Genomic DNA, 16,334 nt, shown 5'->3' on the forward strand with positions numbered 1-16,334 from the left:
CTGAGCAGCCCTACAGCTCCACGGGGCACTGGGAGCAGCACAGCTCAGTGCAGGGGGCACATGCAGGGCAGAACTGTTCCCTGGCAATGTGCCCAGGCTCTCTAGGCTGGCACAAGAGCCTTCCTCCCGCCAGAGAGCGGCCCAGCTCCCGCCTTACCTCTTTGTGAGGCTGAGCCATGCTCAGCCTTCACCTTGTCCTCAATTGGAAGTTGCTTCAGGCACCCCATGCCACGACTAGGAAGGGGGGTGGAGAGAGCGGGGGCAGGTGCACACCCTTCCTTTGCATTCTGTCCTTTTTGGCACAGCTAAGAAGTCACGTCCGGAGGTGTCCAACTCAGCACTTTGTCATCTTCCTGCAGGTCATTGAGCCTTCACCAGCCCAAAATGTCGGAGAGGTTTTCCCGCACATGCGGAGGCTGGCTGGCAGCATGCTTCCTCAGCTTGGCGCCCATCACCTTGTAGAGGGCGCAGGCAAGCTTGGTGACCACAGTGCGGACATTGGCGCTTCGGACAGGCAGCGCCTTGTTCCCCAGGAAGGACCAGAGCACGGGCAGGGCGTAGCGCTGGACGACTTCGGGGCTCCTGGGATAAACCCATGCCACAAGCGCTGCCGGAAGAGAGACACAAACTTCTTAACCACCAGCCTTAATGCAAACAAGGATCTACCTCTAGTTGTGATTTTGGGAGTCTCTCTGGCTAAGATCAGTGAAATAACAGTGAGAGCCCCATGATCCAGAAATGGGCAAAGCAGCTGAACATCCCCAAAACAGAACCACCAAGCCCTCAGGACTAATTTCTCCAGATCCGAGCCTTGTACCTGTGGCAGACTTCACACCTTTACTAAATCATTCCACAATCTGTTTCCAGCATGATGAATGACCAAAATGTCAAATTGCTGTTTATTTCCATTTAGAAGTTGTCTAAACCCACTGCTGAAGGTTTGAAAGGCACTTTAGAGAGGAAATTGAGAGATTTCTAATAAAAAGGATGACTCCGTTTTTGTGACCTGGCTTAATTAGCAGTGGATTTAGACCCCGCTAAAGCAAGGCTATAAATAAAGCAAGGCTATACACTGTCTTCTCTAGTATATATTGAGGTTATCATTTTTCCATCCCTTGGCTATTGCTGACATAGCAAGCTCCTCTGAGCAATCAATTATCAGCTGCATTTGGAGCATTTTGGGCAGCGCTGACATAGGAAGACCCTGACTGCACACCCTGAAATGCTCAGTCCAATGGCACTTCCACAGCACAGGCAGGGAGCCTCAGCACTCTGCTTCTGCCCCTCTGCCCCCAAAGGCTGCCTTGCACAAAATCCGTGCCTCTAACATGTGTGCTGAGTTTGGACCTAAGCTGTGACCCCCAGGCACTGCAGGCTTCCGCCTCAAAACTTTCCAAGAGCAAAGCAAGAATTCTGTGAGGACAAAACAAACCGATCCCCTGAAACAGCATTTGCCACCATTTTCCCTAAAGGATCAGAGCTGTCCCTGAGCTTCCAAGAGAGGAGCCAGCTTGGGAATTTTTAGCCCCTCCCTTTCCTGGAGGCAGCTTCTGAGATGCCCCAGTGAGAGCTCAGCCCCGAGGCCGAGTGCCGCCCCCATCTCAGATGCTGCACACCTCTGCAGCAGCCAGGGAAAACCTGCCCAATACACCTTCCATGGGTATTGGGCAGGAGGGACAAGCTCAGCACCTCCTGATTTGGAGGAGCCACTCTAGTGTCTATTCACTGGCATTCCCTGTAAATTCTGCCTCGGAAGACCTCTTGCCTTAGAAGGGGAGGCCATACCTGAGAGATGCTCCGTGACATCCAGCAGAGCTTGGCCCTTCAGTTCACTCCTGCGGTGGCTGAACTCTTTCATCAGGGATACTTTATCTACAAGGGAAACACACATTTCTGCTCTCTCTTCTGAGGTCATAAGAGAAAGGACAGTGGGGTGGGAAAGGGCAGGGGCAACTACATTTTGTAAAAGAAAGGAAATTCCTGCCGATTTTTGAATCCTTTTCTTCTTTCCTTCCAGCCTACTTGGGAAGATTTTAAATTCCAAAAGAAAAGCTCTCCTGTCACTTTTTAAATCCAGAGTTGTCTGCTGTACCAGGAGCTATGTTAAACATTTCACATCAGGGACCTCAAGACTTCAATCACACGTAAGCAGTGAAAAGGTTTTGCATCCCAGAGCTTTGCAGAGGTGATCTTCTCTCTCCCCTATGGAAAAGGGTGAGAAGGCTCCAAAATGCACACCTCCATTCCCACCTGAAGGATAAGCTGTTTTTAAATTGTCAGGTTACCTGTGTGGATCTAGGGACAAGACTCCAAGTTACTCATACAAGAGCTATTAGTGCTCAGTGCCTCAGTAGCCTGTGGGGTTCTGTAACATCTGTGAAATCAGATCTTGGCAGAGAGACTGGAAAATGAACTGATTTCCCAATACTTGACCGGCGTATGTATTTTGGTTTTCCTTGTGCCTATCTGTCGCGGTTTTGGGGGTCATGTTTGAATTTACTGTTGCCTGCATTGGCCTGCAAGCCTCGAGTCCTACCACTCTAATAAGCCAAGGCAAGCTTTTCCTGGAGACAGAACGTGTGTGGGATGAACTGTGGTCCCTCACAGGGTCACCAGGGCTGGCAGTGACAAAGCAGGCAATCTGCTTCATTGGGAACCACTACAGAGCTACACCCCAGTGTGGGTTTCAGTAGCAGGGTATTATTAAGAGCTCCTTTCCTGCATGAGATACAAAAAGGAGGTCCCAAATGATCTTCATGCAAGCATGCAGTAAAGAACTGATCCTGCTGTCCTAATGAAGCTAATGCCTATGATGTGGAGCCTTCCAGGAGGCTGCTCTGCAGAGGTTCTGATGCGCCGCTGTCCCTTCATGCCAACAGCAAAGCTATTCATTTGGGAAGTCAACTGGGGCCCAGGCAAACTCCAAAAATCCCTTTGGCCCTGAATTCCAGCAAAGCTGTAGTCCAGCACTTCCTCTTCAGACAAGCAGCACAGAGCCAAGGGCTCCTGGGACTTTTGGGAAATGCTGATGCACATTCAAGCCTGCTGGGGGACTGGTGCGTAAGGACTGCACCTGCACAGCTTCTGGTGGATGTCAGCTGGAGGTTTCCACAGACAACAACAGCTGTCAAGGCACTCAGCGTTCTCTTGACTCGCAGAGGCAGAGACACACTTGAGGAGAGTCCATGCCAGGGCTCAGCCTTACCTAAGTGAGCCATGGATTCTTCCAGCGCTTTCACAGCTGCGGCATAAACCCCGGGGTCCTTTGAGTTTAGGTTGTTTGTTATTCCTTCAACCAGACAGATGATCACCGGGTTTAAGCCATCTTTCAGGATGCCTACGATTTCAGCCAGCACGTCCAGCGCCTTCTGCTTCACTTTCTTGTGCGTATCACCAAGTCTCGGGACAAAATAATCAAAAATCTGTGAAGAGAACAAACAACATGAAAGCTGGATTAAAATGTCCTTGTTTGAGGAAGGGACGCAGAAGTGAGCACTCAGCAATGTAAAAGATGAAAGTGATCCTTCCTGTCAGGTCAGCACTTGCTTGCACAATTTCCCTGTTTTCCTGTGGGCCACTCACTGGAATGGTTGCGCAACCTCATGCTGGTTGAAAGATTTTCATATATTTTGAAGAGCTTTGGGTGGGGACAGGATAGTTCCTATGGTGTTTCTCTCCACATTTCAGTCATTAAATTCATCCCATTTATTGATGCAAAATGGTATCTTTGCTTTCGAAGTATGCAACCAGATATTTACAATGCCCCTTTTTCTACACAGTTGCCTCAAGTTCTGAGGGCAGTTACGATTTTGCCAAAACTATGGCTGGAGGAGATCCAGGTTTTGTTCCATCTGTCTCAGAACCTGTGTCTGGAGAAGTGCAGGGCTCTGATCAACTCTTCCAGGATCCAGACCAATTGTCTACCCAGCAGGTAGACTTCTGAAATTTAATGTGCTGGACCGCTCTCATTAGAGCAGGTTCAGTCCCTTGACAGCCACATTATCAGGCACCATTTTCTGGACAAAGGGAAAAAGCAGCTACTGGGAGGAGAAGGAAGAGATCTGTCCCTAGCCATTTCCCTCCTTTTCCAAAGAGAAAAAAGACCCCCCCAAGAAGGGTGAGCACCGTCTTTACCAAGAGGACTAGGGATGCCGATGGAAACAAGTAACCAGAGTTGTGCCTGTGCAAGACAAGTCGGAGTTTACAGAAGTATCCTTTCAAAAAAAATTGGTTTAAACCTGCCCAGCCTGATATTTCTCTTCCCCATCCAAACCCATTTTTTTGTCTAGAGAATAATTGCCACGCTTTCAGTGGCTGGATTCCCTTCACTTAACCCAAGTGGGAGTAGGAGACAGCAGAAGTTACACCAGCAGAAAACTCTGTCCTCATCTGATGAACAGCATCAATAGGCACCTGCCAGACAAATACATCTGGACCGAAAGAACTTGTCCTGAAGCGTGGACCTGAATTAAATATTTCAGGGTAAGAGGCAGCAGCCTGTCCCACACAGCCAGGATGTAGTGCCAAGACACACTGAATTAACTTGCCTGCTACAGGCTTGGGAAAGGAGCTGAAGGAAAGGAACAATGAAGACACCCTACATACTTGGACAGTGTTAGTGGAGACGAGCTGGGGGCGGCTTTTGCACAGGTCTAGGAGGAGTGCCACTCCTTCCATCCGTGTCTTAAACTCCTTGGCTTCCAGGAGATTGTACAGCTTCTGGAGCGGCTCCGTTTCTTCCACAGCCGGAGGTAACGTGACCTGGGCTTTTGGGCGGCGTAGGCGGCGTCCATCAGAGGTAGACTTCACCCTGGAAAATAAAACCAAATGCGGACCTGTTGGTGATCATACCTTCAGTTAATTGTGAGCAGAACATCTTGGAGAGGTTTCCTAATGATGTGATTTCAAGCTAGAAAATCCTGATCTGAAAAACAACGGGAGACCTCATGACAATCATTACAGGAGACAATCTGCAAGCAACATTCTCACCAGTGCTTACTCAGGAAAACCAAGGATGAGATGCATCTCACTTCTCTCCAGACGGCTTCCCAGGTACACATGTCGCACTGCTTTGTGAGGAAAGAGAGATGCTACTTCCATGTTTAAATGCCTCATCGTAAGGGAGGTGTGCGTCTTCTAATAAGGAAACTCATCCCTCTGGAGAAGTGTCTCTACAGCAGGCATGACAATCTGGAAAAGTAGCTCAGATGCATCTGAACAGATGGATAGGGGCATATCTGAAGGATCCAGAAAATCCGTAACAGGGATAAAAACAGAAGCCAGACATCCCAGCACTACGCTCACATGATTGCTTCCCTAGAGACTAGATCCACAGCTTAACAAACCCACTGGGAACAACTCTCTTGAGCATGGGAAGATCCTGACTACGCTACTGAGGCATGTGGTCACTCTCCTGCCAGCGCTGAGCATGACAGAGCTAAATAAATCCCCTCTGTTATCAGAGGACAACAGGTACAAGTAGCTCTCCCACTGGCAGGAAGAGACAGCAAGGACCAAATTCCTGTCTCAAATGCTGATTGCAGCACAGGGGGAAATAAACCAAACATGCTGTCCATCAAGCAAACAGTATGAAGGACAGGAATGTCAAGACAAAACGTCCACATTGAGACACCTGTTGACCAAAGTTGCTCAGGAACTGGCTTGCTACTTACTACTCATCTTGGTACTGTCTGAGGGTAAGAAAACCATGACTCAGGAAGGCCAAACCACATGCATGGGAAGTGCTATTTTGGGGAACGGCATCTTGCTTCTAGACTGGGACTTCTCATCAAAACACCCATCTGAAAAAGACTGCTCTCAGAGGAAAAAAACCCTGCTTGAATTTACTTGTCCCAAGTGAGGCAGCGGAGACATGGCCCTCTCACAGCCTCCACAGCACTGTCCTTGCCACTGCACTGGATCTTCTGAGCTGCAACCAATGGGTGTCTTTTTGTCGCCCATTTTTTGTGGAAACCCTTCCAGAGAAGTTGTGTTCAGCGTAATGCAGAAGGAGACATTTTTTATGATAGAGCATTTGTAGGGAAAGGAAACAATCTCTGGCACAGGTCATCTCCACCAGAAAGATTTTCCTGAGGAAGAGACATGTAAAGCTTGCCATGTGCTTTGTCACATCTAACTAAAGTGCTCAGTACCGTTTACTAGAAGGCAATGTGGCCTGGGGCTTCTTCGAGCCATCGCTCCTCTTCTTCACAGGCTTCTCGACAGATGGGTGTTCATCCTTCTGCGTTTCCATCCCCTACAAAGGCATAAAGAAACCCCATGGATCTTTAGAATGTAAAATAGGAAATTACCTGTTTAAAACACAACTTATAACCAGGATCACTGCAACCAAGGCTTGGGCAAACCTTTCCGAACTTACAGAAGGAAATAGGCCAGAGGTTCAGTGATGCCAACTCCTTGTTTTCAATAGCCCATGGCAGGTTATGGCTGCTACCATACTGAGCAGCAGTCTAAAATCCCAAATGCATTCCTCTTGAGCATAAATGGGAATAATGCAAACTGGTAGGGAACTAATGCTCTTAAAGGAAGCTGCAGAAAAATTTGGACTCTTTGGAGGTTGGCCCATTGTGTTGGAAGTTGATTTGGTTCCACACTCACTCTCCCTGTTGCTGCACAAAGGCACACTCCCTTCTATAATGTAGGTAAAAAGAATAAAAATACCCCAGGCAAACAAATGATTTTCCACTGGATGCTGCTGAATTCACCAAGCTTCTTCCAGCTGCACAGGGCATGACAGCAAGGCAGTATTCCCAGAAGACAGACAGTAATTGTAGGAATTGGGATTGACTGGGACATCTTTTGTATATTTGGAAATTTTCTTGGCACTACTGCTTCCTGTGTCTTTTGCAAAGACTCTGTTATCTCCAGAAGCACTGTTCTCACTTAATTGCGTCACTGGGGGCAGAGTAGGGATAGTGGGGTGGGGGGTTATGCTTAAATGTAAACCCATTTTCTCCTCTTTCCCTTCCCTGTTTGTGGCCAATATTCAAAATATCCAATACCACACTTTTCCCCTAATATTATCAATTCCTTTGTGCTCTGCAGATGAACAGGCTACAGATCAACAGTTCATTCCCAGGAGCAAAATGATTTGGCAGGAAAGGAATGAGATAAGATTAGGTCTGTTTGATCTCATATCAGCAGTGGCAATACTTGCACAAAGGAGACATTTCTCCTACCAAGCACTTACTTTCTTCTTCATTCTTGTCAGAATATCTTCCAGGTCACGGGTGGAAAGAGATTGTTCCAAAAGCCTTTTAAATTTTTGGTGATTCAGCATCATTTTCACCATCTCCTGTCCATAATGCCTAAAACAAGAAAGAAAGAAAGAAAGAAAGAAAGAAAGAAAGAATAGAAGGTGAACAAACAAAGGAGGAGCATTAACAGAATAAGCTGATACCTTAAACTCAGCAGCTGCCATACCTGCATGAGAAGGCATTACCTACTCAGCAAAGAGAGAGGTTTACCTCCACTTGTCACTGCACAGTGCTGTCAGCTGAACACAAGAGGCAAGAGGAGAACGTGGGGCAACAGAAAAATACAATCTCACTCTGAAACTGTGGGTGCGCTTCTGTGGCATCGAAGGATCCCAGGGAACAAGCAAAACACCTCTGCTTTGAGTCAGAGCTTATTAGCAGTGTCTTGCTGCCATTGCACAGTAATTTGCCTTTCTTTAACTGGCAGGGAAGCCAGGACCAAATGCCTCATGCTTGCTTTTGATTATTCTATACCATATGTATGCACAGGGACAGCTAGTTGCTCATGCGTTCTTGGCAGCTATTAATGGGAATTGAATCCTCAAAGTGAGGGGATTTGGGTGGTTTGGGTTGATTTTGCCACTAGGAAACCACAGTTTTCTTCAAGAAGCAATTTGGAGGTCATTCAGCCACAGATAAGAGCATTATAGAAATCTGCAGAAGAGGTTTAGAAAGACTGAATACATTGGCTAAAGACCCCTGGAATATTTCTAGGAAAGTCTTAAGTTAATGAGAAATAGATGTATGCGATCCTTCAGTGATGAACATTAGCCAACATTTTGGCTTTGTCTTGTGCACCTAAGGCCAAGTAAAACTGTTTGACTGGCTCATCTGATGGCTCTTTTGATCTCAGGAAAGAATCATTCAAGTCCCAGGAAGTTGGCAATGCTCCCTCTTGCGGGACAACCTCAGGTTCCCCAGCACAGTCATTTCCCCAGACAAGCCAGGGCAGTGGTCACAGCACCAAGCCTGACAGAGCTCAAGAAGCCTTTGGACAATGCTCTCGGGCACATGGAGTGACTCTTGGGGGGCCCTGCACACGGACAGGAGCTGGACTCGATGACACTGATGGGTCCCTTCCAACTCAGCGTATTCCGTGACTCTGTGAACCTCATCCACACAGTGAGGGAACTTGATATTTCCTTTAGCTTCCACTCTTTTGTGGTTTTGCCCTTTACAGCCAGACACCCAACAGTTTTCCTGTTTTAGGAGGTGAAATGAAGATCATTACCTTGTGTCCTCGTGACAGTCCTGAGCAAGCGTCCCTGCCGCGTGCGCCAGCCTCTCAGCCCTGGGCGTTCCTGCGAGCTTCGTGACTCCAGTTTTCTCCATCAAGGACAGGAGGAGTTGGGCCGCGCACTTCCGCACCTGGACGTGGCGGCTCCTGGGAAGAAGAGAGCGGACACTGGGGCACAGGGAGCAGAGGGACACAGCGCAGGCCTTGGCCAGAGCATGCTCCCTGTCATTGCTGGGGGAAGGAGGCCTGGGTTCTCCCTGACACTTGGGACACCTGTAGAAGGTTCTGTCCGCAGAGAAACACAAAGTTAGCACTCTACAGAAGGACTGCCTGCAAGCAAGAGTGAGGAATTCAGTCTCCCTGCACTATCTGATACTCAACGTCTTTCCCCAAATTCACTCTGAGAAAGAGGGAAATTAAAGACAACCCAGGCTGACCCATCAGGAGCCAGCCACTACACAGACAGCCGCAGCAGGATTGAGGATATTTGCACCCATTTACCCCCAAATCTGCAGACCTTGGGAAAGAAACAAATGCAGGGAAAACACGCTGTGGGACATGAAGTTGCAGAATATTCTGCAATGCAGCCAGTTTCTTCTGTGAGGCTTGGCGAGAGATACATCTGAACGTTTCCCCCTTTTCCAAAGCTGAGGAAAGGGTGGCAGTCAGTTTAGCCAGCTTGTCCTGTTCTAGACAGTGTCTCTTGGGCACTATCAGGCCCAGCACCAACACTTAAGGCAGCACCTGCTTCAGCTGTCCCATGGCAGTCGGCCTGTGAAGGTGCCTGTACAGTGATTCATCATCTCAAGGCTAACATGAGACATCAGTTTGAATAGCAAGTGGGCCTCTAAGGCCAGGACAGTCCTACAAGACTCCTCTTGGCAGGAGCTGCACCTGCTGTGCAGGCTGTGCCACACCCAGCACGTTCTCCCCCATGTGCTCCATGCCCCAGCAAGAACCCTCCTTACTTCTCAAGTGAATGGCATAATGAGGATGCATGGTTTTTCCCAAGGCCTCTGTGGTTAGGGCTGTGAAATATCAAAGAGCGCTCACAGCTGCAGTTGCAATTGTCCCTCTTCCCACAAAACCACAGGGCTCTATCCTTAGCCTTTGCAGGCACTTTCACTTGCCCACCATTCACCACATCTAGGCAACTCGGACAGACTGGGAGAACTCCAGGAAGCAGCAGCAAGCTGAGTCAGGGGAGGTTGAGCTTGGATATCAGGAAAAAGTTTTTCACCCAGAGGGTGGCTGGGCACTGGAACAGGCTCCCCAGGGTACTGGTCACAGCACCAAGCCTGAGAGAGTTCAGGAAGCCTTTGGACAACGCTCTCAGGCACATGGTGTGACCCTTGGCGTGTTTGTTCTGTGCAAGGGCAGGAGCTGGACTCGATGAGCCTGATGGGCCCCTTCCAACTCAGCATATTCTACAGCTCTGTGATTCTGTCAACTAAAGGGCTGCACGAGGGCAGAAATAGGTGACAAGAGGAAAGAAGTGAGGTTGATTGGAGAATCAAGTCACTGAGATCACAGAAGATGCAGGATACAGGACCCTTCCCTCCCACCATTCCCATTCTCTCTCTCAGCCCTTCTCCCCCCCACACAATAGAAGGTGAAGAATATCACTAAGAGAAGAAGAACCTACTGGACTCCACTGTCCATGAGAGCAGTCATTGCTCGTGCAGGAGTCACATGCTCCACCATGACTCCCAGGGTGTGACTGGCTGCTTTCTGAACAAACTCTGGGGAGTTCCACACCATCTGGAGAAGGACCCGAGCAACCTCATCCACCTCCGAGTCCATGTCCTTCTGCAAGGTCACAAAGAGCTCTCCAAGAGTGACGATTGCAGAGTAAGACACCTTTGAGCGAAGGTTGGTCACCTGGGGAAGTCATGAGGGGAAACATAAGAATCACCTTGAAAAGAAAACCAGTTGCCTTAGACAAAAGTCCCAGGAAATGACAACACTTCCCGCTGTGTCCAGGGGAACACAAAAGCACAGGCAGAGCAGAAGAGCACAAGCACAGAAAGGCACTTAACTCTGGCACCTACTTGAGCTATGCCTCAGGCCTGCTTCCTGCAGGCCTAAAACATATTATTTCACTTAAAGTGTTCTACTTAACTCTTCTGGAATGTCCACTGCTTTGGTTTTAGGCCCTTTTATTCAAAAAACAAAGAAACAAATTAAAGCAAGGGCTGCTCTCAAGCCATAAAGGCACAAGTCATAAAGACAAAAGAGTCATTTGCTCCTGTTTGAAAAAGCAACAGCAGCAGTTGAAGCCCTCAGCCAGGAAACAGAAAACACAGGCTCAAGTCTACAGACTAATTGGCAGTGTTGAATTACAGCTTGGGCAGAGATTTGGACTGCAGCAAATAACATAATTAGTGTCTCCGCTTCTGCATTTGCACGTTGCATTGTAATGGCAGCTCGCTCCAAGAGGAGAGTGTCAGATGCCCGACCTACCAGTAAATAGAGCTACATGTGCACACAGATCCTATAGAGAGCTGACAGACATGAGAAAGATAAGGTCTAGAAACAGAAATGAAGGCAGTTCCTGAGCACACAGGGAGGTGAACAAGCACATATCTACTCTACACACCGTGTAAGAAGCACGGAGGACGATTCAGAACAATGTTCTTACCTCGTTGGTAAGTGCCAAGCAAACCTCACGAAGTCTACAAAGAAGGACTTCTGAGTGGGACTCAGCCAGGTGTTTGATGCTGAAGAGTCCCTTCTCCTTCAGCTCCCTGAAAGGCAAGTACCAAAAAGATTGACTTTCTCTCCACCCAAGAACTAGGCAGCACCCTCTGAATTTACCAGGCTGGCGGCTCAGTCAAACAAAGGGAGGTGCTTTTCAAGCAGTACGTGATGAAATCGTGGAACTCGCTGCCACAGGTTGCTGTGGCTGTCAAAAGCATACACAAATCCAAGAGGCAAATAGAGGGCTTTCAGAGTCTTCATTTGTGGCCGTTTAACAAGACAGCCTTTCTGAAGTCTCTGGCACATGAAGTCCCTATGTCAGTGCTTCCTGGAGGCTGTGAGACCATGCCATGCTGCTGTTTCTTGTCACCTCCCTGTACCTGTCCCTGAGACACAGTCCCACTGGGCTGTGTCTGGGGCATTTTCCTTCTTTGCCAGCTCCAGCAGGCAGTTCAGCAGTGAGAGTCTGCACTGGCACTCTGTAGCTGAGTTTCCACTCTGCAATCTAGGCCTGTCTGTCACCCACTCCACTCCACCTCACACAGTCTCCAGGAAAGCAGCAGGATGCCCCAGAAGATTCCACACCCGGGCAAGAACAGCTGAAAGTCTAGCTTTTCCCAAAAGCCCCTACCTAAAACAGCAGCAACATGTTATTTACAAGGTGCAAACAACTCCCTCTCTCAGCACTTGCTTTGGGCAGGACCTGAGCTACAGGAAGGCGCGTGATGCATCGGGGCTGCAGCGCAGGGCTGGCGGCCGATGCCACGGGCATCCCTGAGTGTCACCCGGACCCCCCCACAGCTGCAGAAGCTCTCTGCACCTCACAGGGCACCAAACAGAAATGGGGAAGAGAAAGCAGAAGAGACAGGGCAGAGCAAAGGCGACTGCACAAGGAGATGCATTGCAGCAGATTTTTCATGCTTATCCCAGGGTGAATGGAGTCCTTATCCCAGGGTGAATGAAGCATCCAGCAGTGAGTAGATGATAACCCAGACATCAAAAAGACAACCAATATCACCTAATAGTTGTGGGGTTATCACCTCTGGGCCTCTACAGGCCTCCTTCTGTCAGTGTCTAAGTTTGGGACACATTGTGAGTATTGACAAAACATCTCAGGCCCATATGAAGCAGTGAGAAGGAAAGAGTTGACTTGCAAAAGTGCAAGATTCCTAGAGGATTTTATTTCTTTTTCCTTCTCTTCTGCCATGAGCCCCTCAGGACTAATGACAGGCTGAGTGACTCTATAGCACAACTCAGTGCATTTCTCAGAAAGAAGAACTCCCTGTAGCTGCTCCTGGGACTCACATGCGGAAGGTCACAGGCAGACCCTGACTCCTGCATCTGCTGCCAGCAGTGGGGCCAGAGACAAATCTTACTCAGTCCCACTGGGCCCCGAGGCACCCAAATCTCTACACTCCAAACTGCTGCCATCCTGCTTCTGGCTTCAGCCAGCAAATCATCTTGTCCCACAGCTTTCTCTCTTCCCTCAAGATTTCCTTTGCAGCCCCACAGAGCAGCAGGCAAAGCGAGGAAACAGCACGGACCTGCTGCAGCTGGAGCACTGCTGCAGACCAAGGCCAAGAAAAGGCTGCTCTCAAATCTTTATCCTCTCTCTGCTCTGGAGTGGTTTCACTGGTGCCCCTCGGCCCTCTGGGCTGTTGGGGCTCAGAGGCACTAGCAAGATGCTCTCCTAACCTACCTTAACGCTAAGAGGGAGACAGAGTGAACGGGGCCTTTCTTACCAGTCATCGCTGCTGAGCAAGGAGAGTGCCTCGAGCAAGGACTGCTGTGGCTCCAAAGAGGCTCCGTCCTTCTGCCCCTTCCCACGGAGCGGCTCCTCTCGGCGCTCGGCACCAGTGGCCGTCTGCGGGGTCACTGTAAGGAGAGGGTCAGCCATGAGCGCTGCAGCCCCGGGCAAGGCACCCCGCCATGGAGCGGCCTGCAGCCCCATCTCCCAGCCAGGCTTCCATGAGGTACAAACTGGCACTGGCTCAGAGAATTCCCTGCTCTCTGGCTCCTTGCTTTCTCCCAGCCCCCCCAGCTGGGCACAGCTCCTTGGCTCAACCTGACAATTGCCCACACAGCGCCAGCTCCCAAGTGCCACAGGTACCACAGCCAGCGGCACGTTCCTGAGGCCGCAGAGCTCCCACTCCCTGTGAGACAGTGCCCACCAGCAGGACTTGCTCCCCACGAGGGACCCCTCAGCTGCCTCTCCTGTCTCAGCGCCCTGATTTCCCCGAGCCCTGAGGACAGAGGCACTCTGCAACTCCCTGAGGAAAGACCTGCAGCTGCCTCGTGACAGCACCAAGCCGAGCCTGAACAAGCGAGTCCTGCTGGGCCCGGCTGAATCCCCTCAGAGCAGCTACCAGGGAACAGCGATACCTGACCCTTCACACCTCACAGCGCCTCTGTTCCCATTGGCTTCAAATATTCTAGACAGAGGGCAGCTGAGTGCACTTACATTTCAGCCTGCTCTTGGGAAGGGAGTAGTTCATGGATTTTGTTCTTTCCAAGCATCATGAATCTTTACTATTTCAATAAAGTACACACTGGCTGTATTTGAAAGATGCTGAGGTGAAATTTGTTTGTCCTCAAATGGACTTGTGTGCACACTGTGCAAGCCTAAGCTTTCTCTTGTGGAAAAATGGAATCTCTAGCCCAGATGGTTGATAAAAAAGCCTTCCAAATGCAAATTGATGATAAGAATACGTAAATACAGATGCAAATTGTTGGCAGACACAATCTCTTGATAGTCAGTTTACAAGGTATGAGAAAATTCAGATGATAAATGCATTTCTTAAGAAACCCACTTGTCATCCAAAGGACTCTTGATCATCAATTTCATGTCATGCACTCAACAGGTCGTTTTCTAATGTGTACAAGGAAACATCTGAGCTGTCTCAAATGATGGAGTTTAAATATTGCACAGAATCTAGATGAACTGCTCTAGAATCTGTAGAAGTTTTGTGCTACCCTGCATGTTCTCACACAGTATGGAGGAAGTGTAACATCAAAAATATTCAGATGGGAGCTAATCTGGCTGTCACTGGTGTACCCCTGTCACTGCCATCAGTGGTGTCACTGCAGAAGGATGTGGATGTACACATCTATATTCAATAGGAATGGGGAGCCACGTCAGGCTAGTTCTGGTCAATTGTGACCATGGAAGTAGCATCACTAGAAAAGAGCACTCAAAGTATCATTCCTAGCTCCCTTCTTCTTCTCTCACCCTACTCAGGATCATAGCACAGGCAGGCTGCCCTCACAGGAGAGGCAAGAGCCACTAGGGACTATGTGCTGTGTATTCACTGCGGGCAGCAAACAGCCTGGGAGCACCAGGCAGCCCCTCCTGGCTGTCACCTGCTACACAGGCCGCTGTATTTGGGTGGGGTGACACAGGAGGCGCTGCTTGTTCCCTCTTGGCATTGCAGGCCGTGGGATGGCAGCGGCGAGAAGCCATTGGGCACTTCTGGGAGCAGCAGCACGGCTGCACCAAGTGGCTGACTGCCATGCAGAGACAACCCTTGCTGGGAGAGCAGGAAAGCTGGCTGCAGAGGCGGACAGCAGCACAGGCAGAGGGCCAAGATGGAGAGTGGACAATTGATCGTGGTGGTACTCGTAGGTGCACAGTGAGCACACCCTGCCAGACTGCCCCGAGCTCATCCCTGCAGTTACAGCTGCCTCCTGGCACCAGTGCTGTAGTTTGCTCTATCAGGATGGGCAAAAGCCAGAGCTTAGGTCTTTACCACTACTTTATGCAGCTCAGCTTTCCAATGGATCAATAAGAACCAACTGCTCCAGTTCTGCCGAGCTGGAGTAACTCAAGAGTAGATTTGCTGTTCATTCTCAGCACAGGCTATGAACCCAAGATCCCAGCTGTGGTGGCTGAATCAGGAGGCAGTTTGTGCTCCTTGTGCAAGGAAAACCGGTGCAGGAAAAAGCTGCTGTGGAGCAGGCTTACCTGAGGAGTTGCGTGGGAAGCTGCCGTCTCCATGGATGATGGGCTTCTTGGGCAGTAAGGGCACGTTGTCCTGCTTCCTCAAGACCTTCTTCTTCAAGGCAGTACCAGGGTGTTTCCTCTGCACACTGGAAGCTGTGCCATTGACAGGCGGTAGGCTAAAGCCTGCAGGGACCAAAGAGGAGCTTGGAAGTGGAGGGTGACAATGGAAAGGACCAGAAAACTTGCTGGAGCTGGGTAACATCTCTTTGTTATCCCAAAGAACTTCAAGTATAACAGTGGCACAGAAACCAATGGTTTCTGAAGAATGTCTCCTGTCCTCACCTTGGCAATTACACACAGTGAGGTGGAACACTTTATTGCCATAACCTCCCACTGCTCCAAGGTACTGTTTCTCAGCCTGTGTCAGGAGGCCCTGCTTGAAGCAAGAAAATCACAGGAGTGCTCCAAGACAGATGAAGAGCCTACGTGATCAGTGAGCAGGCAGTTCCCTTCCTACAGGCCATGGCAGGAGAATAAAAACCATGTGCAATACGCAGCAAGGAGGGGTAAGTAGCTGTTGCTTAACACTCATGGCCAGGAATTGCAGCTGTTTCTCACTTCTGGCTTCTGAAGGACTCAGCTGCTCTCGGAGACCGTGCGGCCAAAAAGAGGAGTCACATGAAAACAAGTTGCAGAAACATTGATGTTAATGCATGGAAAAATTGAGAATGAGAGGGCTGTGAGATACAGCAAGAAAGGTAACCAGGAAAAATCAAACTCTCCCATTTTATTTTGCACCCTTGCTTACACTCAGCATTAGAATCCTTGCTTCTGTGCTTCCCAGGATGCACTTTGCCCACATTCACTGATGTGTAGCTTGCTCTGCCATTCAGAACTTCTCTACAAGGGCCTTTGCACATAAAGAATGCTTCTGGCATGACCTTAGCACCATCTCCAAACCAGTGACCTTGCCACCACTGGAAATAGCCAAGCAATTGCTCTGTAGCTGTCAAATATATTCCCAAGAGAATCCCCACCCCCCAAGAGTGGAAGATTATGATTTTCAGGGACAGTTTGGGCCTAGCACTAAACAGTCACTGGAAAGGAAGTCTGCTCATCCCTGTCCTTATCCCTCACCTTTCCAAAGCCATCCTTCAGAGCTTCGGCACTCGTAAGGCCA

At 49.4% G+C, this 16,334-nt stretch overlaps 1 protein-coding gene and 2 long non-coding RNA genes across 4 annotated transcripts; all 3 read right to left on the reverse strand.

The window, feature by feature from the left end:
* Nucleotides 1–223: 223 nt before the first annotated feature.
* Nucleotides 224–7,242, reverse strand: LOC125322418 (TOG array regulator of axonemal microtubules protein 2-like). Of its 2 annotated transcripts, XM_048296108.1 has the most exons (5): nucleotides 7,211–7,242; nucleotides 6,153–6,256; nucleotides 4,606–4,810; nucleotides 3,206–3,422; nucleotides 224–607 (listed from the first exon to the last, which is right to left on the reverse strand). In XM_048296108.1, exons 1-5 carry the CDS (start codon nucleotides 7,220–7,222, stop codon nucleotides 372–374), a joined length of 774 nt encoding a protein of 257 aa, XP_048152065.1. In that variant the 5' UTR covers nucleotides 7,223–7,242; the 3' UTR covers nucleotides 224–371. The 2 variants fall into 2 exon arrangements, with proteins under 2 accessions (XP_048152065.1, XP_048152064.1); XM_048296107.1 differs by lacking the exon at nucleotides 224–607 and having other exon boundaries at nucleotides 2,814–3,422.
* A 45-nt stretch (nucleotides 7,243–7,287) lies between these two features.
* LOC125322532 lies at nucleotides 7,288–10,201 on the reverse strand. The gene is made up of 3 exons (XR_007202060.1): nucleotides 10,160–10,201; nucleotides 8,509–8,661; nucleotides 7,288–7,328 (listed from the first exon to the last, which is right to left on the reverse strand). It is a non-coding gene; the product is annotated as an uncharacterized LOC125322532 (long non-coding RNA).
* Nucleotides 10,202–10,354: 153 nt separating this feature from the next.
* Nucleotides 10,355–13,100, reverse strand: LOC125322517. The gene is made up of 3 exons (XR_007202045.1): nucleotides 12,957–13,100; nucleotides 11,156–11,261; nucleotides 10,355–10,395 (listed from the first exon to the last, which is right to left on the reverse strand). It is a non-coding gene; the product is annotated as an uncharacterized LOC125322517 (long non-coding RNA).
* Between the last annotated feature and the right edge of the window lie 3,234 nt (nucleotides 13,101–16,334).

This window comes from Corvus hawaiiensis, chromosome 3 (assembly GCF_020740725.1).
Source record: "Corvus hawaiiensis isolate bCorHaw1 chromosome 3, bCorHaw1.pri.cur, whole genome shotgun sequence".
Taxonomy (NCBI): domain Eukaryota; kingdom Metazoa; phylum Chordata; class Aves; order Passeriformes; family Corvidae; genus Corvus; species Corvus hawaiiensis.